Genomic DNA, 26,167 nt, shown 5'->3' with positions numbered 1-26,167 from the left:
CTTTGCTCTCTTCTCTCTCTCCAACAACGACGACGTCGACGATCACCACCGCCACCACAAGGGACGGCAGAACGACGTCTTTTGCAACAACAAAGATCAACTTCTGCATTCGTTTCGTCTCCTTCTATACTTCGGATTCCGATTCCGATTCCGATTCCGCTCTATCTGCGTAAGCACAATTCGATCCCGTTCTCGTGTCCAAGCTTTCTGGCATATACCCGGTAAAAAATCCCCGATCATTTTCGGAACATAAATCGTCATTTCCTCTTTACTTACCCTAGAAACGACTATAATATTCATATCTCTGTTATTTCTGCTTCGGATTTTGGGTTTCTGGTCAGGAACTGTGAACATCAAGGGCTTTACAGGGGACGGTTCGGTTGCATCACTGAAGAGTTGTGGATTATTTTTTGTGGGGAATTAGGGTTTTCCATGAAGGTTTAAGGAACTCCTAGGGTTTATATTGGAGCAGTGAAATGCTAGAGTCCATGATTTGGCTGTGATTAGTGATTGTTTAGAATTGTAAGGTAATTAGGATTTGTGATTGAGGTTGTTTGGGCATATGATGGCAGATTAAGAAATGGTGCGGCTTCTTGGACTAACTCGCGGATGGTCGGATGAGTTGCCTCGCGAGATCACCTCGCGGATCAGTCGAGCGAGTGATACCGGTGAAAATGGGTGGCTCATTCGATTTTTTGACTCTGCGTTCTTCTGTGAGTGGATTGCTGTCAGCTATTTGTACAAGCATGACCACTCTGGAGTCCGGGATTACCTCTGTAATCGAATGTACACTCTACCCTTACCAGGGATTGAGAGCTATTTGTTCCAAATTTGTTACATGATGGTGCACAAGCCGAGTCCGTCTTTGGATAAGTTTGTCATTGATATTTGCTCAAAATCGTTGAAGATAGCTTTGAAGGTGCATTGGTTTCTAATGGCAGAGATTGAGGATTCGGATGATAATGATGGGATTGGCAAGATTCAAGAGAAGTGCCAGATTGCCGCGACTTTGATGGGTGAATGGCCTCCCTTGAAACAGCCTCAAAATGTGCCATCGAGCCCTGGAAGCAAGAACATGGTTTTGAATAAGCTACTATCATCAAAACAGCGGTTGTTCTCTCTAACATCTTCACCGCCCATCCAAAAGTCTTTGTCATTCTTGCCTTCGTCAGGAAACAATCCACAACAGGATGGCAATCAATTATCTTCTGAGGAGAACAATATCTTAAAGAGATTTTTTCCAAGTCCAAAGGTTCGAGATGCTTTGCTATTCAGGAAGTCGACAGAGAAAGATGATGACGACTCAGAAAAGGATGGGTTCTTTAAGAGGCTTTTGAGGGACAGTAGAGGCGAGGATGAGATGGGTTCAAAGGTTCGAGATATGTTGCTTTTCAGGAAGTCGACGGAGAAAGATGATGATGATTCCGAAAAGGATGGATTCTTTAAGCGGCTTTTGAGGGACAGCAGAGGTGATGATGAGGAGTTGACGTCAAGTTCTGAGAGTTTTTTAAAGAGGTTGTTTCGTGATAGCAAGAGTGACTCCGAGGATAAACCGGTTTCCAAGTTGGTGGAAGATGATGAAAAAGAAGGCTTCTTTCGTAAGTTTTTCAAAGACAAGTTTGATAACAAGAAGGAGGGAAATGACAGGAAGGGAGATGAAGATATTGTCAAATATGGTGAAAAATGTTCCAAATCTGTTGAAGATGATGAAAAAGAGGGGATCTTTCGGAAATTTTTTAAAGATAAATTTGAGGACAAGAAAGATGCAAATGATAAAATTGATGAGGGTAGTGCCAATTGTGAGGAAGAAGAGGCTTCTGACTTTTCCTTATTCCGAAGATTGTTTCGTGTGCACCCTGAAGATTCCAAAATTACTGCAGATAATGAAATCAGCAATGGTGGTAGCTTGCTTGAAAATAGTCCAGGAACTGAGAGTTTTTTCCGCAAATTGTTTAAGGATCGCGACCGTACGGTGGAAGACTCGGAGCTGTTTGGTTCAAAGAAGCACAAAGAGGTTTGTTCAGAATTTATTTATATATATGTTTTTCTGTTAATGTGGATGTATGGCCTTCACTTTTCAGCATTCTATCTTGCCAAAATTATATTGACATCCACAGATAATGTATATTTCTCAATCCAGTTTTTTTAGATTCTTTAGTTGAAGAATGTTATCAATAAGAAATTTCCTTAGATTCACTTATCAAAAAGCTTGTTGCACCCTGAAACCATATATATATTTTTTATAAGTAAATGGTTAAATTATATTAATACGAATAGGCATAGCCCAAATACACATGGGGTATACAAGAGATAACATCTATTTAAGAGGAAGAAATAGAAACAAGAAAATCGTGAAAATCAAGGCCATTGAAATCTACAGCTTTGGCCCAAAGAAAAAGAGTTCTAACAAAAAATAATTTAATCTCCTCCAATGAACGCTCTCTATCTTCGAATGTTCAATCATTTTGTTTCTTCCAAATGCACCATAGAATACATATAGGAATCATCTTCCACAACTGAAATTTGTGGAATGTTGTCGAGGTTCGACCAACATGCCAAAAGCTCGACCACTGTAGTAGGCATAACCTAGGCTAGTTCTACCCTTCTGAATACATCGACCCATAATGCTCTAGCAATCTAGCAATGTAGTAGAAAATGGTCCACAATCTCCCCACTTTGTTTACACATACAACACCATTCCCCAGGGACGCTGTCCATGCAAAAAATGCCGCCCTAGGAGGGGCCTTGTTTCTCCAAATTCTTCTTTATGGAAAGTGATTATTTTGCAGTTGTGTGAGGGCCTTATAGAAAGAGCGAACTGAAAATGTACCTTTCCTGGTAGGTATCGACCGCAAAGTATCATTTCCTTGAGTGCTCAATCTTATGGAGTATAAGAGCTGGAAGAAATCTTTAAAGTTGCTGACTTCCCAATCTTGGGCCGCCCTCGTGAAACTCACATTCCATTGGAGTAAATCACCACCCCTCTTCATGAGCTCTGCCACTGAATCTTATTTTTCATGTGCAAGTATGAACATTGTAGAGAACTCGTCCCTGAGAGCTCTATCTCCACACTATATGTCATACCAAAATTTAGTTCTTGAGCCATCTCCCATTACAATTCTAGCATGACGAGCAAAAACTCCCCACCCTCTGTGATATCCTATATGATAAGGATAATGGTAGGTGGTATATGAGATCCCACATTACTTAGGAATGAGAAGTTCTTGCTCTTTATAAGGTTCCAATGGGGCTCCAATTGTATTATTGATTAATCCTTTTGGAGTATAGAACATATGGTTTGGGGCTTCTATTGAGTTATTACAAATGGTATCAGAGTCTATCTTAATTAGAAATGTGGGATTTAAGCCGTGCCACCTACAATGCATTGGCCCGACCAGGACGTTGGGAATTTAAGGGGATGAGATTGTGACACCCATATGATAAAGATAAGGATAGGTGGTGTATGAGATCCCACATTGCTTGAGAATGAGAAGTTCTTGCTCTTTATAAGTTTTAAATGGAGCTTCAATTGTATCATTGACTAGTTTGGAGTATAGGCCGTGTGGTTTGGGCCTTCCATTTGGGCGTTACAACCTCATCTAATGTGCTTCCATATACTCACGCCAGACACCCCGCTTACCTTCTTAGAGCACCATTCCCCATAAGCCTCCATATCTATAATAGATCACCAACTTCCATAAAGCTCGGGTTCCCTATTATAGCGCCAAAACCATTTTCCAAGTAAAGCCCGGTTGAACACCCTCAAGTTTCTAACTCCCTAACCGCCAGAAGAGATTGGGGAGCATATTTTGTCCCACTTGAACAAATGAAATTTAAATTCATCCCTAAGTCCGCTCCAAAGGAAGTCACGATTCAGTTTCTCAATACGTGCCGCTACACTTGCGGGAATTGTGAACAAGGATAAAAAATAGGTAGGTAGATTGGAAAGAGTGCTTTTAATTAGAGTAATCCTATCACCTTTCAACAAATACAACCTCTTCCAACCTGCCAATTTTCGTTCAATCTTCTCAACTACTGCATCCCAAATAGTTTTAGCCCTGGAGTTGGCCCCCAGAGGAAGCCCAAGGCAGTTTATAGGGAAAGAAGAGATCTTACAACCAAGGGTGTTAGCCAACAACCGGATATTACGAACGTTGTCAACTGGAACCAGCTCTGACTTGGATAAATTCACTTTAAACCCCGAAACTGCCTCAAAGCAAAGTAGAAGTGCCCTTAGTGCCTGAATTTGGTTTAGATCTGCCTCGTAAAAAATGAGGGTATCATCCGCAAACAACAAATGGGAAATGTGGATAGTACATCGATGTGTGTCACCAACCGAAAAACCAGCCAAAAATCCACTGTTAACCATTGCTGAAATCATTATGCTATATACCTCCATGACTATGACAAAGAGAAGTGGGGAGAGGGGATCCCCTTGCCTTAAACCTCAAGAGCTGTTAAAAAAGCCAACTAGGCAATCATGCACCAAGACTAAGAACCGCGCCGTCGATATGCACCATTAATCCATGTACATCACCTCTCCCCAAAACCACATCTCCCCAGCAAATACAACAAAAAAATCTCAGTTGACATGATCGTAAGTCTTCTCCATATTTTTCCATTTTGCTCTTCTAGGAGTTTCATGTCTTCTGCATGACTCGTTGTAGCTGAATTTTATCGAGTAAGTTGTAGGTTTTAGCCGTCTAGTTTCCATCCTCCATAAAAGCCTGCTTGTGCAGATAATTGGTGTTTTGTGGCATAGGCACATTGGCTCTCAAGTGTCATGTTTTGGATTTGCAATTTGAAATACAGGAACGTGAGTAGCTGAGTTGACAGAGGTAATGGGGGGAGTGTTTTTGTAATTTGTCTCAACATTGAGTTTGATTACTATGGGAATATAATAGAGATAGTGGCAAGTGAAAAAAATGAAAATCAGATTCAGGTATTTCTAGAAAAGGAGATTGTACAATCCAAGATGTGGTCAATATTTTGTAGTTCACATTTGACCCAACTACGTGTAACACCCCAATTGAAGGCCCAAATCATATGGCCTATACTCCAAAAGGACTAGTCAATGATACAATTAGAGCCCCATTGGAACCTTATAAAGAGCAAAAACTTCTCATTCCCAAGTAATGTGGGATCTCATACACCATTTACCCTTATCCTTATCATTTAAGATATTACAATCTACCACCCTTAAATTCCTGACGTCCTTATCATTTTAGCTCCTATTTCCTTCGTACGACATCTTTTGGAAGTGCAGTTGGTCTACTCTAATGCCGATCCTTAATCCCCACGATACTGGAGAGTAGTACTTTATGTTGGAATTTAGCTCCCTCTATTTTTTCCTATGTCATTTCGGTTTTAGTTCTGTTCTCCTGCTTGGATTTTTCAACTTTTTAATAAGCTTCTTGATCTTTCCTGTAGTGCTTTTTTCCTCCTACCTTTGGTTATATCTTTGCATTTAAGCCTGTCTTGTTATTTTATTAATTTCAATCCTCCAAGCTGCTTAAGTACCTCCTTTCATGTCTCTTACGTTATTCTTTAAATAGAGCCTAGCCAAGTCTAGTAGTTTCTGATATGGTTTAGGTTTCAATATTGATGTTAGACCATTACTTGGCCCTCATTTACTAGCATACACACCCCATCGTTTAATGCTTTAGACTTAGGTCAAAGTCTTGAGGTAGCATTGATTATGCCTAGGAGGGTGGTCGATGTTCGTGCTACTTGGAGAAACATTTATTGAATCTGCAAATTGCAGCAATATGGAAGATGGTCCTCATATGCCTTTTGTGGTGTATCTAAAGGGAAAGAAATGACCAGAACTTCAAAGAAAAGGAATGTTTGCTGGAGGAAATCAGTAGTTCTTTTTTCAACACATTATATCTCTGGGCAAAACCCTTAAATTTTAATGGGCTCACTTTTCATGATTTTCTTGTATCTATTTTTTTCATGGCTAGGTGTTTCTCTTGTATACATCCTGGTACTTAGACTATGCCTGTTAACATCAAAAAAATATTTATTCATCAAAAGAAGAAAAAAGGTCAAAGTCCTGTTCCTAAATCTCTCTCTCTGTCTCCCTATCTCTCCCTCGTTGTGTGCTTGTGTGCATGACCAGAATAATGTGGCAGGAGTATGTTTTGTTTCTTTGAAAAGCTGGATTGCCTTAGTGAAATGCCACCAGCTATACTTAGAAGTTAATTTATCCCTTAAATTTTATTGATATGTCAACAACATGATTAACAACATGGACGAGAGATTTTTGACTTGGTTACATCTTCCACGATTCAGTATGAAGAAAGAGCTATAGGTTGATCCCAAGGATGTGTATGCGATTGTAGATGCACCTTGCTTTAAACGTGGAAAAAAAAAACAAAAAAGAAAAAGAAGAAAAAGAAAAAGTATATTGGAGAGATGTTTACTTGCAAATATCTTCTAGTTTGCTAAGTTGATTCATCATTCTCTTCATTTGGCAGAAACATCCTGGTTCACCAAATCAACGGAGTGAGAAGTCAAATGTCAAGCCCCCACTTCCAAATAATAATGCATCACAGTTCCGAAAAGGGACATATCATGAGTCATTGGACTTTGTGCATTCATTATGTGAGACGTCATATGGCTTGGTTGATGTATTTCCAATTGAAGATCGCAAAAGTGCTCTTCGTGAGGTTAATTATCTTTTTTTAGTGCTTTATCCAGCTTGGTTTCTGTTAATATGCGCTCTTTGCTTGTATGGTTTTCTGATGCATCTATTGTATTTTTCATCTATATGTTTACAGTCTCTCGTAGAGACCAATTTACATGTGGCTGAGGCTCAAAATAGTGGAGGTACTTCTTTAATCATTGTAGATATAAGTAGACGAATGCCCATCTAGAGGCACAGTGCTTTCGAGTATTTTGTTCTGTATAATGCTTCATAATTCACTAGGTGTTTCAGGATCACCATGTTATGTTTCTGTAAATGTGGCTTTATGATATGAAAGAATGTTTCTATTTATAAGTATGTGCTAAAAGATCTGGCTAATTATGTGGTGTGTTTTTTTACGAGCACGTTCAGGGTCGCTGTGGTTTATCGATGTGAAAGAATTTGTTTCTGGCTGTTTTTTTTCCTTCATTATATTTGGAAACAAGTCTAAGGCCTTTCTGAAAGGGATATATTTTGGAGTTTTCTTTACTTTTATAGAAGGATGTGCTAAAATAGGAGGATATGCTAAAATAGGAGGGTATGCACAAGTGCATGTTTTGTTGGTTTGTGTAATGAAAGAATACTGCCTTCTTCAGATGACAAATAATGTCACTACAAGGAATATAGTTTACTGAGGTTGAATTCTGATCGGTGGGTTTTTCTACTAAAGTCCTTAATACCAATTAAAAAGAAGAAAGAAGGAAATTGATGGTGGGATTTTGCTTTCACATAAGATGTTAAGAAAGCATCTTTAAGTACGTAAGCCCATTGTTTTGTATTTGTGGTATCTTAATGCTTGCACACATATAATATGCTATTCATAGTTATTTAGTCCCTGATTGTTCTGGATATCCGTTTCCGCTTCTCTTAATTGTCTTTTTACCCTGTATCATACAGCAATGTTGACATATATATTGTGTTAGCTGGGTTATACATTATATTATGTATTTATATTGTCTTTGAATAATGCTGATTATCTTTTTTTAGTAGTGTGCTTCCAAACGGGAAAGGGTATATCTCTATGCTCTTATTTGAATAATATTGATTCAAATTTTTAGGAGTTTGCTTCCCAATGGGAAGGGGGATGTATCGCGTGGTTCATATACCTGAAGATGAAGCTGTTCTTTTGAATTCAAGGGAAAAGGCACCTTATCTGATATGTGTTGAAATTTTGAAAAGTGAGATGCCAAGGTGATTATCAGGTTACATTGTCTAAATGAGTGACAGTAGTTCCTAGTCGATACAGTTATTGAAACGAGTACATTTAATGAAAAGATTCTAAACTTTTTCCTCTACAAGTGCAAGGATTCTAACTGATTTGTGCTTTTGTGCCTTTTTATCAAAACTTGTTTTAGCAATACAAAGGACACGTCTGGTGCACAAAAGCTTTCTAGAGGAGGAATACCACTGGCAAATGGGGATGCATTATTGCCAAAGCCCCCTCCTTGGGCTTATCCAGTGTGGACTGCCCAGGAGGCTTATCGTAATAGTAATGATAGAATGTCAAGCTCAACTGCTCAAGCGATTGACCAAGCAATGACACACACCTCAGAGGCAAAGATGAAAATTGTCAATGTGAGTCTTTCTGTAGAGAAGCAATTTTCCAGCCAGATGGAGGGCATTGAACACAGTAGCATACATTGTGGTAGTCTACAGTCTACTTCAGCTTCTGCAAGTGGTGTGTCAGGGAGTTATCAAGGTGGTGAACGTGTGAATCACTCATCAAGAGTAGCACAAATTAATGATTTGGAGTGGGTAAGGGTAGTGCTGACAGCAGATCCAGGGATTAGAATGGAAGACATTGAGGATCAAGGACCACCACGGCGGAAGGAACACCGCCGTGTTCCAAGTACAATTGCTATAGAGGCAGTAAAGGTGCGCCTTAAGGAGATTTAAGTTTTGATGCTGCAGTTGCCATTATTTCTTTTTTTTTTTATACAAGGCCGAATTATTAATACTCACTGCTTATATTTTTATGGGAGCAATCTCCTTCACTAGGGGAGGTTATTGGGGATGAGGGTGACAGGTCCTTCACTCTGTTAATGCTACTTATGCATGACAGCTAGCTTTCATGCGTACCCTGCATTAGCTATCTTGTGTCATTTTGATCTATCAGGATGCCTGTTAGATAACGTGTACTTTGGTTGCACCCCTTGCTTCTTCTTCTTCTTTAGTAAATGAGTTTTTAATTGCAAAAGAAAGCCTCTGAGTTGATTTCTGTTTATTCCATTTTGGGCTTCCTTGAGTGTTTTTTTTTTTAATATTAGTTCACTCCCACTGTTTAGTATAGCATATGCTTGAGATTTTCTTCCCAGGCTAAGTTTAATGATTATCAATTCCTTTCATTTGTCCTAACTGTTAAACAAGAGGTGGGATTTAGGTTTTTTAGGACTTCTGTGGCTGTTAGGGTAAGGGTCTCAGGCTCTTTAGTTGAAGTATTTGGACCTGGGAAACAATCTCCTGGCTATATTTTATGGGCAAATAAAGAACACAGAATCATGGCTGAATTTCATAGATATGAAAGCAGTATGAAGGTTTTTTAATGGATTATGCTCTGGGTGCTCTTCAGCTAGGTGTATTTCTTCCCCTACATTCAGCTAGGTGTATTCGGTATCTGATGATACATTGATGATGTGTGGGGTTCCAGTTTTGAGTTCTATTGACTCAAGACTATCTCTGCTTGCTTCTTGTATATGTCAAAGTTTCATGTTTGTGACTTAAGAAGTTCCAAATTTGGATCAATTACAATCTGCTTTGTAGAATAGATGGATTGTTTTCTTTTTTGTGGTCACTAAAGGGACGAAGAGTTTTGTGGAAGTCAATATTGTAGGCAATCATTGAGTGCACCATGTGATCATGTGGCAGAATGATAGACGTAGTCCATATTTTCCTTTGTGTATCTATTTTGTACACAAGTGTTTTTCTCCCCTTGTTATATTTTGTTTCAGATAGTGTTAATGGAAACATTCTGCAGGCTGCTGCTGCGAAAGGAGAAGCACCTCCTGGGCTCCCTCTGAAAGGTGCTGGTCAAGACTCAACTGATTCACAGCCTCTGGTGAATATTCAATGAAAATTGATTTTTATGTACTTTTTATTTAGTGTGGTAGTGGAGAGATTATATCTGTGAGAATCCTAATTTCTCAACAGGTTAATGGCGGCTCTCCCATGGCTGGTGATGCCTTATCTGGCGAACTTTGGGAGGTAAAGAGAGAAAGGATACGCAGAGCTTCAGTGTATGGAAATATACCTGGTTGGGATTTGCGCTCCGTAAGTAATGCATATCATTTTTTTTTTTGTTTTGTTTTGATGATTCTATGGACTTTGAGCAATGTGAACTTGATAATAGATATACACTTATTATTTAGTTGTGAATGGGATTTTAATATATGCATTTGTGCACAGAAACAACTAGAAAAGATGTCCATCTACAATTCCTTGCTCATTGTATAGATCAAGCTCAGTCTCATCAAACTAGAGATTCTCCAAATATCATTTTTATTACCTAATGGAGATATATGAAATTGCAATCTATTAACAATGGTATCCTCTTTGCTGTTGAATGTTGATTACTTGAAAAGTTACAACACTACTACCTGTTGTTAAACTACCATTTTCAAACGACCATCCCTTTGTGCGTGTGTTTGATACTTGCTTCGGTATTTTTAGCATTAACAGGGGAATTGGGTACTGTTGAATGTGTGGAGAGGTAACTCTGCGAGTGTATTTTGGCTGTTTGTCATTTGTGATTCTTGACAATTTACGCTGTTTGATTTTCTTTCTTTATTACTGTAGAGACTGGCATGTAGATGTATATGTTGTTTATTCAGGTGGTGGGTCTTAGAACGCATTCCACATTAATGACATTTCTCATTGTCTTACTTTGCATTTAGGTTATTGTGAAGAGTGGTGATGATTGTAGGCAAGAACATCTTGCTGTGCAACTTATTTCTCACTTTTATGGTAGGTGCCCTTTTTGTTATAGTTATATTTTGCTTCATCTTATGTAGCTCCTTGTCTTGTTCCATGGTTCCATCTTGTCGAGCTAGTCACTGACAGAATGATGCCGTAAGTTACATTTGTGTTTTTTAGTGATGAATGTGATGAACTGTTAAGACATGAAATTGCATGTTAGAGAATTTCTCCAAGTCTACTTAAATTGACTGTTGTAATAAAGGAAGAACTGGATTGTTTTTCCTCACTGTTGCTTTCATTAGTGGCTGGAAAATTGTATTGCTCTGTATCCTGTTTAATTTGCAACATGTGTTGGGCTTAGATGCAATGCCCGAGGCCAATAGTGTAGGAATTTGGACCAAATGACATCTCCCTTATCTAAATGGATGGAGGGCAAGTCACGAACTCAATCCCATATGTGGTGTGTGAGTTGTGTTTGCTTATCAAAATAGATACAAGGCCCTTGAGTGAATGTAATTAGTTGTCATGGTAAATTTTTCGCAATGAAAATCTATCAAGCGATGGCACCAAACAACCTATGCACTGGTCTGAGCCAAGCACAGTACAGGAAACTGAAAATATGTTAAGGCTCAAAATGTTTTTTTTTTTTTTATCAGTAAAAGATAAATATTATATATATGAATGAAATAGGCCTAGGCCTTGTACACAGGAAGTATACAAAAGTACTCCTAATTACATTCTAAGAACGATTAAATAAAGACAAGAATTCCTGGATATTATCCCCATCTAATACAATAGTAGAAAACCAACACATTAAAGTATGGAGAAAAAAATTCTTTAACTCGGTCATTGAGCGTTCTTTATCTTCAAAACAACGTGCGTTCCTTTCTAACCAAATACACCACATAATACACAACGGAATCATCTTCCATACTGCTACCACTTGATGACTACCTTGCATATTTGGCCAACACCCCAACAAATCCACCACCCTCATAGGCATAACCCAAGCAACATCAACCCTTACAAAGATTTCATCCCACAACACCCTTGCAAACTCACAGTGTAATAATAGATGATCCACAGATTCTCCATTCTTTTTGCACATGTAACACCAATCCAACACTACACAACCTCTCTTTCTCAGATTTTCAGTGGTCAATATCTTCCCAAGAGCAGCACTCCAAACAAAAAAAGAAACTTTCGAAGGCACACGAGATCTCCAAATACTCTTCCAGGGAAACTGAATACTACCTCGTTGTGTTGTTAAGATATTGTAATACGCCTTCACTGTACATATCTTGTGGTTGTTAGTCCGCCACTTCAAACTATCTCGCTGCGCTGTAGGAATCTCCAATGAGTATAATAGTCTGAAAAATTCTAAGACTATAGGTAATTCCCAATCATGGAAATCCCTAATAAAAAGAACATTCCATTGCTGCACACCATGAGAGTATACACGCACATCTGCCACTGAAGCTTCCCCATTAACTGCAATGCGATGTAAGGCCGGAAAAACCCTTTCCAAAGTATAATCTCCACACCACACGTCTCGCCAAAATCTAATACAAACGCCCTCACCAGCCACAAAGCGTATTTGATTTACAAACCCTGGCCATCCCTTCCTTATGTACTTCCATAAACCCACACCATACCTCCCTCCCACTTCCTTAGAGCACCAACCACCCCAATCGGCCCCATATCTAGCGTCAATAGTTTCCTTCCACAATGATCCCCTCTCCATGTGATATCTCCATAACCATTTTCCCAATAATGCTTTATTAAAAATTCTCAAATTACATACTCCCAACCCCCCATTCACAACTGAGGCACATACGGTTTTCCATTTAACAAGATGGAACTTCTTTTCCTCCCCCATACCTCCCCATAAAAAAACCCTGAAAAGTTTCTCCAATCTATTCACCACCCCTACCGGCATAGGAAACAAAGATAGAGCATATGTTAAGGCTCAAAATGTACAACTCACAAGTCACAACAAAGCAAATATTTTATGGGAGAAAGTCCTAACTTATACCCTCTAACTCAAAACATACAAGGAAGGCCAAGGTCCTCACAATAGACGTGCAGGATTCTTAGCAAAATTTGCATCTCAAAGGCCTAGAACAATAAATAGATGGACAGTTCGTGTTTCCGTTAACTCTCACTATTTTGCTTTCCAAGCCGTGGCTCCTCTTCTGAAAACATCGATTTCTAATCTTCATCCCAACAATTCTTTTTTTATTTTTTTGACAAGATTATAATTCTATACCGGCAACAAGAGAGTGTAGGAGCTGGCCACGCATGCAGTCAACTGGTGGTTGCTTGTTGCGAGGCTTTGAATACACCTTCAAACCCACATCCGCGTGTAATCTCTATGCATAATTAAATTGCCACTTCCAGCCCATGCAGAGAGCTGCCCCTTCATGATGACTCATTCTGGCACCAAGTCACCAATAATCCAATGTCAATACACGGGCAATCATTCCCTCTGTTGGCTAGCAGGGTAGTTCCACCGGCTTGCACAACGTAGCAGACACTCATTATTGGCCTTCTCTTTGCTTTCCTCTTTACTTGAGCACCACTCATAAAGCTGATTGTTTCCACAAGCCAACAGCACACAGTGCCTTCTTGGACTGGTGTGGGTGGTTTGTCAGGGTGACTCAGTTGCCTTCTTGGTGACATGGGCTGCAACTTACTCATACCAATCACAAAACCATGTGCCAGGGCATGCCATGGGCCAAAGAACTGTGTGCATCTGTCATAGTTGTTAGAAGAGTTTGGGTTTGGTTTTTTGAAGTGGCATGCTAGTTGTGAGTAGAATTCATACCTCTAGCCATTTGGCCTTTCTAGTGGCCTAAGAGATGGGATTTCAATACTCTCTCCTTCCAAGACAAGGTGTTCTCAAGTCAAGCAAGAGTGGCTAGTTTTCTCAAATGTTCCACTAGAATAAGATTTATTTGAAAGTTCAGTGTCTTCGATGGGGCCAGTTTTCATAATTTTCTTTTATCCATTTCTTGCTGCTAACGTGTAACTAGGTGTTCTCTTTCATATACTTCATTTGTACTTGGGCTATGCCCTATTTACTTATTTTAATAAAATTTATTTACTTATCAAAATGAAAAGATTTGAAAGTTTGATAAGTAAAGATTTGAAAGTTGTCTCTGTTTAGTTGGTAAAGCGTCTTGGCATTGTAGGATAAAATTTAATTTCCTTCTCTAGGAAAGGGTGAGGAGTCGGTGGGATTTGAGAGGACTACTACATTCCAGGTGACAAAGATTCAAGTAGCCTCCCTCTGCTCCACTTCCCATGGGCCCCCCAAAAAAGGGAGGAAAAAAAAAGTAATAAGAATAAAAGAATAAAGAATAAATGTTTATCCATGTAAATGTGCATGTTATGTGCTGTATATGTAATGAATCTGTTCTAAATTACTCATCAAAAAGATTTCTTCTAAACTGAAAGAACAGAAATTCTGCTTTCTTCCTTGTTCACATTTTTTTATAGCTAGGTGTCTGTTAACACTTGTTTTCACTGTATGAGGAAGTGTTTCCAGTTTATGATTGTTCTGAAAAGTTTTTATTAAAATAATTTTAAGTAATTGCTAGTCTATGCTGCAAATCTCTTCCCTGCAGTAATGTGTGAATGATTTTAGTATTACTTGATGGCATATCTGATCCTGTTTATCTCGTTTATTGCAAGCAACCATTCATCTCCCTTTAATTCTGACCAAAAGCACCCACAACTACCCTTCCATTTTTCCTGTTCACAATTGGTACCACAAGAAGACAATATTGTTGTCTTATACGGCTAATTCCATATTATTTCACAAAAATGGTTCTCTCATCCGTCTTCCTGTGAGTTCAAGCTTGTAATCATTGGATTTTTATGCCAGATATATTCCAAGAGGCTGGCCTCCCTCTTTGGTTGCGGCCTTATGAAGTTCTAGTTACTTCTTCATACACAGCTCTGATTGAAACAATTCCAGATACGGTAATTATGTGATTAATGTTTTTTAAGTCAATTTGCATTTTAAGCTCACGTGTATCTCCGAATTAATGGTTTTTGCATGTTTTAGGCGTCACTTCATTCTATAAAGAGTAGGTATCCAAACATTTCAAGTTTACGTGAGTTCTTCATTTCCAAGTATGAAGAAAACTCTCCAAGTTTTAAGCTCGCCCAGGTAATTTACACAATAAGCATGGGTATACTTCAAATGCTGCCATCCTTTGCAAGTTTTCTGATTACCATGTATTTCTGGTTTTTATCCATGAGGGGATACATCACTACTCTCTTTTATTACTCCCATTCACTTGGTTGCACTCTTTATTTTATGGTGATTGCAGTAACTCTTTTTTACACGTCTAAAAAGAAAGAAGGGAGGAGGTATCTAGAAACACCTATCTTTGGATGATTTTTTCTGTGATACACATGATTAATTTAATCTGATCCATATATATGACAAAGAAAGAGTACAGTTGAATTATTTTTGAGGTTGCTATTTCATCATTCCATTTTTTATTCTTTCTACAGAGAAATTTTGTGGAAAGTATGGCTGGATATTCCCTTGTATGCTACCTTCTGCAGGTATGGTTCTCTCTCTCTCTCTACCTTCATTATAATGCACCTACTATAATCTCAGCGAAGTATGCTCCTCCCTCAACATGTGGTTTCTATGTCTGCTTTTATTTTTATTTATTTATTGATAAGTTAACGATTTTACTAAATAGTGATAGACATAGCCCAAGTACACAAGAAGATATACAAAGGTACATAGATAGAATCTATAGAGACAAGGAAGTCATGCAAATTGAGGCCATTTAAGTCTATAGCTATGGCCCATGTACATAAAGTTCTAAGAAAAAAAGCTCTTAATTCCTCTATTGCGCTCCTGCCATAGACACCATAAAATACAAATAGGAACCATTTTCCACACAATTTTGATTTGTTGAATGCCTCTCAAATTTGTCCAGCTGGCCAAAAGTGCATCCATCGTAGCGGCATGACCCAAGCTAAGTCTAACCTGCTGAACACTTCATTCCATAATTCTTCGCAGTGTAGTAAGAAATGATCCACTGCCTCACCGGATTTCTTACACATGCAGCACCAATCCACTATGATCACCCTGCGTTTCCTCAAGTTATCTGTTGTCAGGATCTTACCCAAGTAACTGTCCATGTGAAAAATGCCGCTTTGAGAGGCGCCTTTTGTCTCCAAATCCTTCTCCACAACATATCAGCTCACGGGTTGCTCGGTTTTGTGGAATATAATAGACTAAAAAAGACCTCAAAGCTGCCCACTTCCCAATCTTGGGCCGCCCTATTGAAATTGATGTTCTATTGAACTTGCTCCCTCGATATCACCATGAGATCAGCAACTGAGGCTTCTTTTTCACAAGCAACCCTGAAAACATAAGGGAATAAGTCCTTTAGAGCACAATTTCCACACCATCGCTCCAAAATTTAATCCTAGAGCCCTCACCCAGAACAAATCTTGTGTTTCGAGTAAAGATCCCCCATCCTCGTCTAATTGCTTCCCCCCACTCACCTCTCTAGTACACCAACCCCCCCTAACCTCAATTTGCACTCAATTGCCGCCTTCCATAGGGTGTCCAGTTCCAGAGTATATCTCCACAATCATTTTCCAAGTAATGCCCGGCTAAAAATTCTTAGATTTCTAATATCCAACCCACCAGAGGAAATTGGAGAGCATACCTTCTCACTCTGCTTTTACTTTACACTACATTGGGCTTCTCAGAGAAGAGTGGTAAGGAAACACAAGGGCTTCTGTATGTAGGTCTATTTATCTATCTACATCTGTATGCATGTATATGTTTGGTAAGAATGTTTGGTTCGAGAAGTGGGGGAAGCATTTTGGTTGCAACACTGGTTTTTCACTCATGTCTTCTTTGAGGTTTTTGCTGGAGTCATCCTTTAAGGCTTGAGGCTTGTGGAATGTCATTATTGAGATGTTGAGAAGAGATAAGCAAGCTGGAAAAAACTCGATTTCTGTGCATTCTATGTAGTATCCCCACATATATTCCCTCTCTCTTGCTATTCAATAATCGATCAATGGAAAAAAAGTCGGAAAAATAAAAGGGATTTTCTATGGCCAGGGTCTGGGAGTGAATTCAAATATGATATTGTGGATGGGAATGTGGTGTGCTCCCATTTTAAGATGGGTGGTTTGGGTGTCCATAAAATGAGATCTTATAATCAAGCATTGTTCTAGAAATGGCTGTGTTTGAGAGGAACCTGATCATTTATGGGGGCGAGTTATTGTTGTGAGATATGTTGAAGTTGGAATGAGTGGGCTACCCAAGAGGTGGGAGGATCCCATGGATCAAGTTTGTGGAGGAGCAAATAAAAAGGGTTTGTGGAGAAGCATTACAAGCTGGTTGGCGCCACCGGCCTTTGAATTTATCTGCTCTACTATAAGGGATGATGGTGGGCTCCCTATCCACGCCTATTTTTAATAGGTGTCGATAAGGGCCATTACCAATCAGGATCGTTGGGAGAAGCATGTCCTTGGGATATCTGATTCATGCAACCTATGCAATATTGGGAGTAAGTGTTAGTTGATACACTTTTGATTTTATTGTAGTCTAATTATTAGGTAAATCGATACCTGCACCGATAAAAAAAAATCTTTTATTAGGTAAAGGTAAAGATAGAATGTATTGGCGGATCTCTAAGAAAGGAAGGCTTGGTGTTTAATCTTTCTATGAGGCAGTTAAGGGATCCATGGTGGTGGGATTTCCATTGTAGAAGAGGATTTGGTTTGCAAAGATACCATGAAAAGTTGCTATTGCCTAATGGACTAATTATGCTTTTGGTTTGTCTTTTCTGTTTATTGTTCAAAAAAGTCGTCTAACATTTTTTATTACCTATTTTACTCATTTCTTCTTATAGCTAGACTAGCAAGTTATGGTTATTTTAATTAAATTACCTTGTACATTGCTTCTACATACAACTTATCTGACCGCAACTAACTGCTCAATTAGTGATAAATTCTTCTGGACTGACAATATGCATACCTAACTGAAAATATGTCAAGCCAAAATCATACTTCATTCCCTTGGAAGTCTATTTGGAAAAGTAAGGCGACGCCTGTTGGGAAAATTCTGACGTTGGATAATTTGAGAAAGAGGGGTCTCATTGTAATGGATTGGTGTTATATGTGTAAGAAGAGTGGGGAGTCGGTGGATCATCTTTTTTACTTCCCTGTGAGGTGGCAAGAATGTTATGGGTAGAAATCCTTGATAGAATTTGCATTGCTTGGGTAATGCCCAAGAGGTGGTCAATTTGTTTGCATGTTGGCAAAGATGTAGGGCCAATTCACATATTGATGATATATGGAGGATGATTCCTCTATGTATCAAGTGGTGTTTATGGATTGAAAGGAATGGTCGAAGCTTTGAAGATAAGGAGCGTTCTCTAGATGAGCTAAGAAGTTTCTTCTTCCATACTTTATTTCTTTGGGCATCCTCTTGTGTACTTAATGTAGTTTGCTTCAATGACTTTCTTGTATCACTTTCTAGCTCCTTATTATGTAACTAGGTGTATGCTGTTTGTATACCTCATGTGTACTTGGGCTATGGCTATTTACTACTATCAATAAAATGTTATTTTAATTATTAAAAAAAAAAAGTGGATCCAGATTTTCATGGCAAAATATCTGTATTTGCACTTTTATGTACTTATGCATCCATCCTCCTGGCTGATTTTTTTGTTCGTTTGGCACAATAAAATGACTTCTTTAGCATATTTCCAATTGTGGTTTGTTTTGTACCTGCTTCTCATCAGGCTCATGTTGTCCAGGTGAAGGATCGGCACAATGGGAACCTCTTATTGGATGAAGAAGGTCATATCATACATATTGATTTTGGCTTCATGCTTTCCAATTCACCTGGAGGTGTCAATTTCGAGAGTGCACCTTTCAAATTAACCCGCGAACTTCTTGAGGTAAGGCAGCGTTGTTGTGAGGCTCACATTCTTTCTTCTTTCACTTTCTCTCCTTTTTTTTTAATGTTATTCATACAATTATTTCTCAGGCAAATTATTTAGCATCTTGATTTTTTACAAATCTAGGTTTTAAACCTAAAGTAATTTAAATGTTATGATTTTTCTAGGTCATGGATTCTGATGCTGAGGGAGTTCCAAGCGAGTTCTTCGATTATTTCAAGGTTTTGGGAAAAAAAAAAAAACTCTTTTGCTTTTGTTTTGAGTTTTTTTTATTAATAAACTCGGACTCTTTAGATAACCTTGTCGTATTCTACGTAAGCTTAACTTATGGTTGCCCTCAATTTCAGGTGTTATGCATTCAAGGCTTTCTTACATGTCGAAAGCATGCTGAGCACATTATCCTTCTTGTGGAGATGTTGCAGGTAAAACCGGCTTTTGCTTTCTGCACCCCAATATTGTCTACAATATACATTTGTTTGAACCTTTCCTTTGTGAAATTTATGGGCCCAAGGGTTTTGTTAATGAAATCTAGTTCTCTAGTGGGTCTGGTAATTTTATGGACAGTAAGTTCAAGAACTCTTCTTGACCTGGCTCCTATTTTTACCTTGCCATTATCCATGTATGATCTAAGGGTCTCCAGGAAAACAAAGATGGTTGAGACCAATTACATATGCAGCGAGTCATTAACTATTCCTGACAAGCTCCATTTTCTGGAAAATGGTAATGTTCTTCAGCATCTTTATGCATACATACTGAATGAGGTGCTTTCCTTATCAGTTTATAACTGTCGGAGTGAAGGGTTTTGGGTTGGAATCTATGTCCATGCAAGCAGAAGTTTATACTAATACCTTCTACAATGAATTTGAAGCCAAGGGGCCGGGGGTGGGGGGGGCAGGCGGCCCCCCAAGGCTCAAAAGAAAAATTTTCACTTGGAAGTTGGGTGCTTTAGTTGCATGTCTTCCTTCTCAAATTTTGACAATTTTGTTCACTTGCGGTTTGGAGGAGCTTTCGGTAGGGGGTGGTTTTCAGGATAACAAAGTGGGGAATCCAATCCCATTGAACTATTATTTTCCAGATCAAGTCTCAGATTGGGTTATACACAAAGTAAAGGAAATTCAAAATGTGGTAGGGATTGTTTGTGATGGGTATGAGGAGCAGTTCATAGCTTTGTTAACTGCTATGGAAGCTGGACATCGCCAAAATAAGAAGGGGGATTCGAAGAAAAGCCGGGAATTGAAAAGATTGATGTGGTTGATGAATTCGGAAGGTAGTTCTAGTAGGAATAGGGCAAAAGGGAAGGGGCTGACTGTTTCCCAATGAAGCCCAAGATTGTTTCTTGGAATGTTCGGGGTCTCAACGTGGTAGAGAAATGTCTTCGGATTAGGCATTTAATTCGTGAGTGGAAAGCGGACATTGTGTGCCTACAGGAGACAAAACTGAAAATGATCAGTAGGAAGATTGTGCGGAGTTTATGGAGCAACATGTATGTAGACTGGGTATACTTGGCCTCTTCAGGGGCATCGGGAGGAATTGTGGTGATGTGGGATAAGAGAGTGGTGGAGAAAGTGGATGAATATATAGGGAGATATTTGATAGCATGCTCATTTAAATGTGTTTCAGATGGTTTTTCGTGGGCATTTGCAGGCGTGGATGAGCCTAATCAAGATATAGACAGAAGTATGTTGTGGGATGAGCTTGTAGGGGTGTATAGTTGGTGGGAGCTCCCTTGGTGCATTGGAGGGGATTTCAATGTGGTTCGTTTCCAAAGTGAATGTTCTGGAAGTAAAAGATTGAGACCAACAAGTTTGGAATTCTTTAAGTATATTTTTGACTTGAATTTGATCGACCTTCTACTTGTTGGGGGTGTAGCAACATGGTCAAATAATCAGACTTGGTCCTGTTTGGATCGTTTCTTAATTTCACCTGAGCTGGAAGGTCATTTTCCTGATATCTGGCAAACACGTTTGGTACGCCTAGCTTCAGATCATTGGCCAATTTTGCTTGATTGTGGAGGTATTCGCAGTGGTAAAAGGTATTTTAAGTTTGAGAATATGTGGTTGAAGTCTGAAGGTTTTGTGGATAGGGTCAAACAATGGTGGAGTTCGTATCATTTTGAAGGTACACCCAGCTACATTTTTGCAAATAAATTGAAAGCGTTAAAAAGAGACCTAAAGGTGTAGAACCAACAAACTTTCGGCAATGTAGAAGATAATAAAAATACCAAGTGGGAGGAAATACAGGAGTTAGAAAGACTACAAGAAGGGAGACCACTTATTGAGGAGGAACAATCACATAAAACTATGCTGGTTGCAGATCTTGAGAGAATAATTCTACAAGAAGAGATGTCGTGGCGCCAGAAATCAAGAGCTCTTTGGCTAAAGGAAGGGGATCGGAGCACGAAGTTTTTTCATAAAATTGCAAATTCTCATAGAAGAAATAATACCATAGAGATGTTGAAAATTGAGGGGGTCGAGTGTAGAGAATAAGAGGTAATAAAAGATCACGTGGTAAATTTCTTTGGAGAGCTTCTCACTGAACAGGTGGGGTGGATGCCTACTTTGAATGGATTGGTTTTTGACACTATAGAGTTGGAGGAAATCGCAAGGATGGAAAGGGCTTTCGAAGAGGAAGAGATCTATGATGTAGTAAAGAAAATGGCAAAAGATAAGGCTCCCGGCCCTGATGGTTTCTCCATGGGTTTTTACCAAGAATGTTGGGAGGTGATAAAGGTGGATCTTATGAAGGTGTTTCAGGAGCTTTTCTCGGTAGGTAAATTTGAGAAAAGTCTCAATACCACTTTCCTTGCTTTAATCCCTAAAAAGGTAGGGGCTTTTGAGATTTTCGATTTTCGGCCTAATGGTCTAGTGAATGGTACGTACAAGATCATTGCTAAGCCCCAAAATGCCTTTGTGAAAGGTAGACAAATACTTGATGCGGCTCTAATTGCTAACGAGTGTCTGGATAGTAGATTGAAGGCTGGCAGCTCAGGGCCTTATGTGTAAGCTAGATATGGAGAAGACATATAATCATGTTAATTGGGATTTTCTTCTATATCTACTGGGTAGGTGTGGATTTGGAGAAAGATGGAGGTCGTGGATCAGATGGTGTATTTCCACGGCAAGATTCTCTGTGTTAATCAACGGCAGTCCAGAGGGTTTCTTCCCGAGCTCTCGTGGCTTGAGACAAGGGGATCCATTATCTCCATTACTTTTTGTTATTGTTATGGAGACACTAAGCATGATGAACTCAGCCTTAGTGACTAATGGTTATATTAGTGGTTTTCAGATTGGATCGCCGAGTAGGGGTATCACTACCATTTCACATTTACTGTTTGCAGATGATACGCTTATTATGTGCGAAGCCGAGTCAGATCAGTTGAGGGCTGTGAAGGCATTGTTGCTTTGTTTTGAAGCAGTGTCTAGTTTAAAAGTGAACTATGATAAATCTGAGTTGGTGCCTATTGGAGAAGTTCAAAATTTGAGGGTGTTGGCTGGTACACTGGGTTGTAAGATAGGGTCTCTCCCTATGAGCTATTTGGGATTACCATTGGGTATAGTCTCGAGGGCACTTTCTATTTGGGATACTATGATTGAAAAAGTAGAGAGAAAATTGGCAGGTTGGAAGAAAATGTATTTGTCAAAAGGGGGCCGGATTACGCTTATTAAAAGTACACTTTCTAATCTACCCACTTACTTCTTATCCTTATTCCCTATATCGGCAAGTGTGGCGGGTCGTCTTGAGAAACTACAGAGAGACTTTCTGTGGGGGGGTCTAGGTGAAGAGTTTAAATTCCATTTAGTCAAGTGGGAAATTGTGTGTAGTCCTATCTCCAATGGTGGTTTGGGTATTAGAAATTTGAGGATGTTCAATCGGGCACTACTTGGCAAATAGTTGTGGCGTTATATCAAGGAACCGGCTGCCTTATGGAAGATTGTGATTGAGAACAAATACGGTGGTTTTGAGGGGGGTTGGTGTACTAGAGAAGTTCGAGGGGCCGCTGGAAGGGGGCTATGAAAACACATTAGAAGAAGATGGGTGGTTTTCCATCAACATACAAGATTGCAATTGGGTACAAGTTCAAAGACCAGATTTTGGAATGATGTTTGGTGTACCAATGGTACTCTACAAGACTTGTTTCCTGCACTTTTCGTGATTACAAATGCTAAAGATACCATGGTGGCGGAGGTAATGGAAGTCGTAGGTAGAAACATCTACTGGAATATTAACTTCAATCGGGCAGCACAAGACTGGGAGATGGGGAGTTTTGTAGATTTTTATAGTCTTTTGTGCTCTTGTCGCCCAAATATCCAGCATGCCAGATGATTTGTGGTGGAGTCCAACAAGAAAATGGGTCTTCACTGTTAGCTCCTTTTACAAGGTACTCACACAAGTTCCTGACATACAATTTCCCTGGAGAAAGCTTTGGCGTAATAAGGCTCCTCCTAAAGCTTATTTCTTTGTGTGGACAGCGTCTTTGGGGAAGATTCTTACTACGGATAATCTGAGAAAAAGAAGCATAATCATAGCAGACTGGTGTTGTATGTGTAAAAGAGGGGGTGAATCGGTGAATAATTTACTTTTACATTGCGAGGTAGCCAGGACTATTTGGGATGCGGTGTTTAACAGAATGGATTTAGCGTGGGTTATGCCAAAAACCGTATTGGATGCTTTGGCCTGTTGGACCTCAATTCGAGGAGTGCGACAGATTAAAGCGGTTTGGAAGATGATTCCTATCTATATTATGTGGTGTTTGTGGCAGGAGCGTAATGAGAGGATTTTTGAAGACAGAGAGATCAATGGCGGAGCTAAAAATGTTATTTTTTAGGACCCTTTGTACTTGGGCTATTGCCGTGGACTTTAATGGCATGGAATTTCATGAGTTTTTAGTTTCTAATGCTCCCACCTAATTAGGATGAGAGCATTAGAACTTCTTTTGTAATTGACAGTTGTTTGGATGAATATATACTTATTTTACTTATAAAAAAAAAATATGGCCACTCTCTCGTAAAAAAACTAACTCGTTTCCAATTCATATATAACTGTTTCCACAGTTTAGCCTCTTTATTTTAATTGCAACACGTGAAAAGCTTACACAATTTTTGGAAGAATGAAATTTTGAAATTTACTTTTGTCTTATATTTTTACTCTATTTATTTATTGTATCATTTTGTTGATGTATTCCTAAAAAAATTCAATTGAATTATTTGTTCTAGTCTGAAAATATTTGGCCCCTCCAAACTTATAATCCTAGCTTCATCCCTGCTTATAATGGAAAGAATACATCATCTTTACATGACAACCAATGTCTTAAGAATGTTATACTGCAGATGAAAACTAGTGAAAAAAGTGTTGAGGGGCTTATCGAAACTATGAAGGTCCTAACAATTTCTTCATGTGAATGCATTTTATTTGAAAGAATAATTTTGTAGACATGGACGCATCTTAGAAACTCATCACCTTGTCTTACCATTTCATTTGCATTAAAATGATTTAATAATTTGATCAATTCTGTGAAATTTTTTTACAAGCATCTTTTGTTGAATAGATATGGACAATGGATATTTGCCTCACCACACCTCGCTTGCAAGAGTTCTTCTGAGGGTTGATGTTGAGGCAATCCTAAAATGCCTTGAGACTAGGGTACCAGTTGTGCATGCATTATATGGTCTTGTACAAGTCGTGCTGTGTTCCTACTTCCGCGTGCCTCAACTTGTGACATTGGTTTCAGAGTAATCGCATCCTCATATTATGCTACTTGACGATTTAAATATTAATATTTAAGGCAACCTCAAAATGGAAAGCTTCGTACTGATATTTTTAACACTTGAGATTACAGTTCATGTACCAATTTGTGCGTGTATGTGGATGCGTGGGGTGATTGTGGTGTGGTCATTCATGTGACCAGATAGTGGGAGTAGATGAATAATTCTTAGTGCCTGCTTCTATGATTCCTGGTTGACGAGGGGTGCTATTCTTTTATGTTTGGATCAGGACTCTGGCTTCCCTTGCTTTAAAGGTGGTCCACGAACAATACAGAACCTAAGGAAACGATTCCATCTAAGTTTAACGGAAGAGGTTTGATTTCAATCACATAACTTCTCTACCGTAGAGCATTTTGTTGCTATGGTTTTAATAGGGGTGTGTTGTTTTCTTGCAGCAATGTGTGTCAGTGGTGCTTTCCCTGATAAGCAGCAGCTTAGATGCATGGCGGACACGGCAGTATGATTATTATCAGAGGGTTTTGAATGGAATATTATGAAATTGAATGTCAGCAACTGCATGGTTGCCCCATTTGAAAAGACCAGCCCAGTTTAGGAGCTCTGATTAAAATTGCACCGTGTGATGTAAGGCCATTTTGGTTATTGTGGGATGGCTGTAGGGTTTTCTTGGAGGTAACAGAGTTTAATGGCAGTTCATATCCTCCTTTTTGTTTTGTTTTTTTTTTTTTTTTTGCTGGCTGTGAGGAATTTGTAACTGTATGGGCAGAATATTTCTCAGAAGTCTCGCAGGTGCATTTCTCTTCAGCAGGGCTTGCTTTTTTTATTTTTTTATTTTAGCGGTCTTTTAACCCTCATGGGGGGAAGAACACACACTGTACAGAGCAACTCCAGTGGAAAGGACAGGTCAGAGATGAAATCTCTACAGAAATTAAAAAGAAGGCACCGGAAACTACCAAGCTAGATTACAGTTGCCGCAGACGGATTTCCCGGCGATTGCAATTGCTACATGTTTTGCACTGGTTAGTGATCCGAAGCATTCATTCTGGCATGGTTCTTTTGCATCTTTCGCTTCCATCTGCTGTGGATATATTCTTTTCGATTAAAAGCATGGACAAGATTCAACATTTGAATGGTGGCCTGCTGTTCCCGGAGTTTGTGATTATGGTTTCAAAGTTCTGTTTGAATATTCTTGGAAAAAAGAGTGTTATGATTGTATCATGTACAACCGATCCATTTTTCTTCTATAGTGATTCTTTTTTTTGTTTTTTTTCCTTTTTTGTTGCAACTTATTACGTATAAAGCTAATTGGTGGCATTGATCTTTGATCAACTTTTACATCAATTCAGTTAATGGTAGCAAGAAAACCCCGTGAACTTTTGTGTATCCTGTTTTCTGCTGGTCGATTGGCTCTGCATTTGGCTCAGATGAAAACATCAACATGTTTCTAAACCCTATCACCTCCTTTACTACTACTTTTCTATCCAAATTTTGTTTTTTTCCCCTTTTACCATTTGAATATAGATTAAAAATCTCACGATATGACCTCTTGCATAATTTAGAAGAAAATAAATCTAATCAACGTAATCATGTAAATTAATTCAAAATAAATTTCAAAAGTAAAAGAATGTTAATTTTTCTAAAATTGAGTTTATTTAAATTAATTTACATGATTATGTTCGTTGATTGAATTTATTTTCTTTTAAATTATGTATGAATGTCATATTTTGAAAATTTTTAATTCAATTCAAATAGAAAAAAGAAAAAAAATAGTTGAATAGTAAAATTGTAATAAATGAGTTGTAAGAATATCACGTAAGAAATCCATAATACAAGGTAAGGGTAGATATTAAACGTGTTAGTTAATTTCACTCGGCTTTCTTGGAATAAAA

General features: G+C 38.7%; 1 protein-coding gene across 2 annotated transcripts; it reads left to right on the top strand.

Moving 5' to 3' along the window:
* LOC109008905 (phosphatidylinositol 4-kinase beta 1-like) lies at positions 1 to 25,655 on the top strand. Of its 2 annotated transcripts, XM_035694553.1 has the most exons (17): positions 1 to 221; positions 342 to 2,014; positions 6,480 to 6,671; positions 6,783 to 6,831; positions 7,747 to 7,879; positions 8,044 to 8,563; positions 9,663 to 9,743; positions 9,836 to 9,955; positions 10,579 to 10,648; positions 14,490 to 14,587; positions 14,673 to 14,777; positions 15,128 to 15,181; positions 18,415 to 18,558; positions 18,726 to 18,779; positions 18,906 to 18,980; positions 24,550 to 24,633; positions 24,716 to 25,655. In XM_035694553.1, the coding sequence occupies exons 2-17, from the start codon at positions 581 to 583 to the stop codon at positions 24,815 to 24,817; spliced, it is 3,315 nt and encodes a 1,104-aa protein (XP_035550446.1). In that variant the 5' UTR covers positions 1 to 221; positions 342 to 580; the 3' UTR covers positions 24,818 to 25,655. The 2 variants fall into 2 exon arrangements, with proteins under 2 accessions (XP_035550446.1, XP_018844730.2); XM_018989185.2 differs by having other exon boundaries at positions 1 to 2,014.
* The last annotated feature ends 512 nt before the right edge of the window (positions 25,656 to 26,167 follow it).

This window comes from Juglans regia, chromosome 10 (genome assembly GCF_001411555.2).
Source record: "Juglans regia cultivar Chandler chromosome 10, Walnut 2.0, whole genome shotgun sequence".
Lineage (NCBI taxonomy): Eukaryota > Viridiplantae > Streptophyta > Magnoliopsida > Fagales > Juglandaceae > Juglans > Juglans regia.
Note: the sequence above shows the minus strand (reverse complement) of the source record. Positions and strands in the feature narration are given on the sequence as shown.

What these genes read in the sequence shown, in the direction of transcription:
- LOC109008905 (XM_035694553.1), top strand. Translation starts at nt 581, where the DNA reads ATGGTGCGGCTTCTTGGACTAACTCGCGGATGGTCGGATGAGTTGCCT. An exon ending in CAACTGATTCACAGCCTCTG is followed by an intron (nt 9,744 to 9,835) that starts GTGAATATTCAA and finishes ATTTCTCAACAG; the next exon opens with GTTAATGGCGGCTCTCCCAT. An exon ending in AGTTCTTCGATTATTTCAAG is followed by an intron (nt 18,780 to 18,905) that starts GTTTTGGGAAAA and finishes CCTCAATTTCAG; the next exon opens with GTGTTATGCATTCAAGGCTT.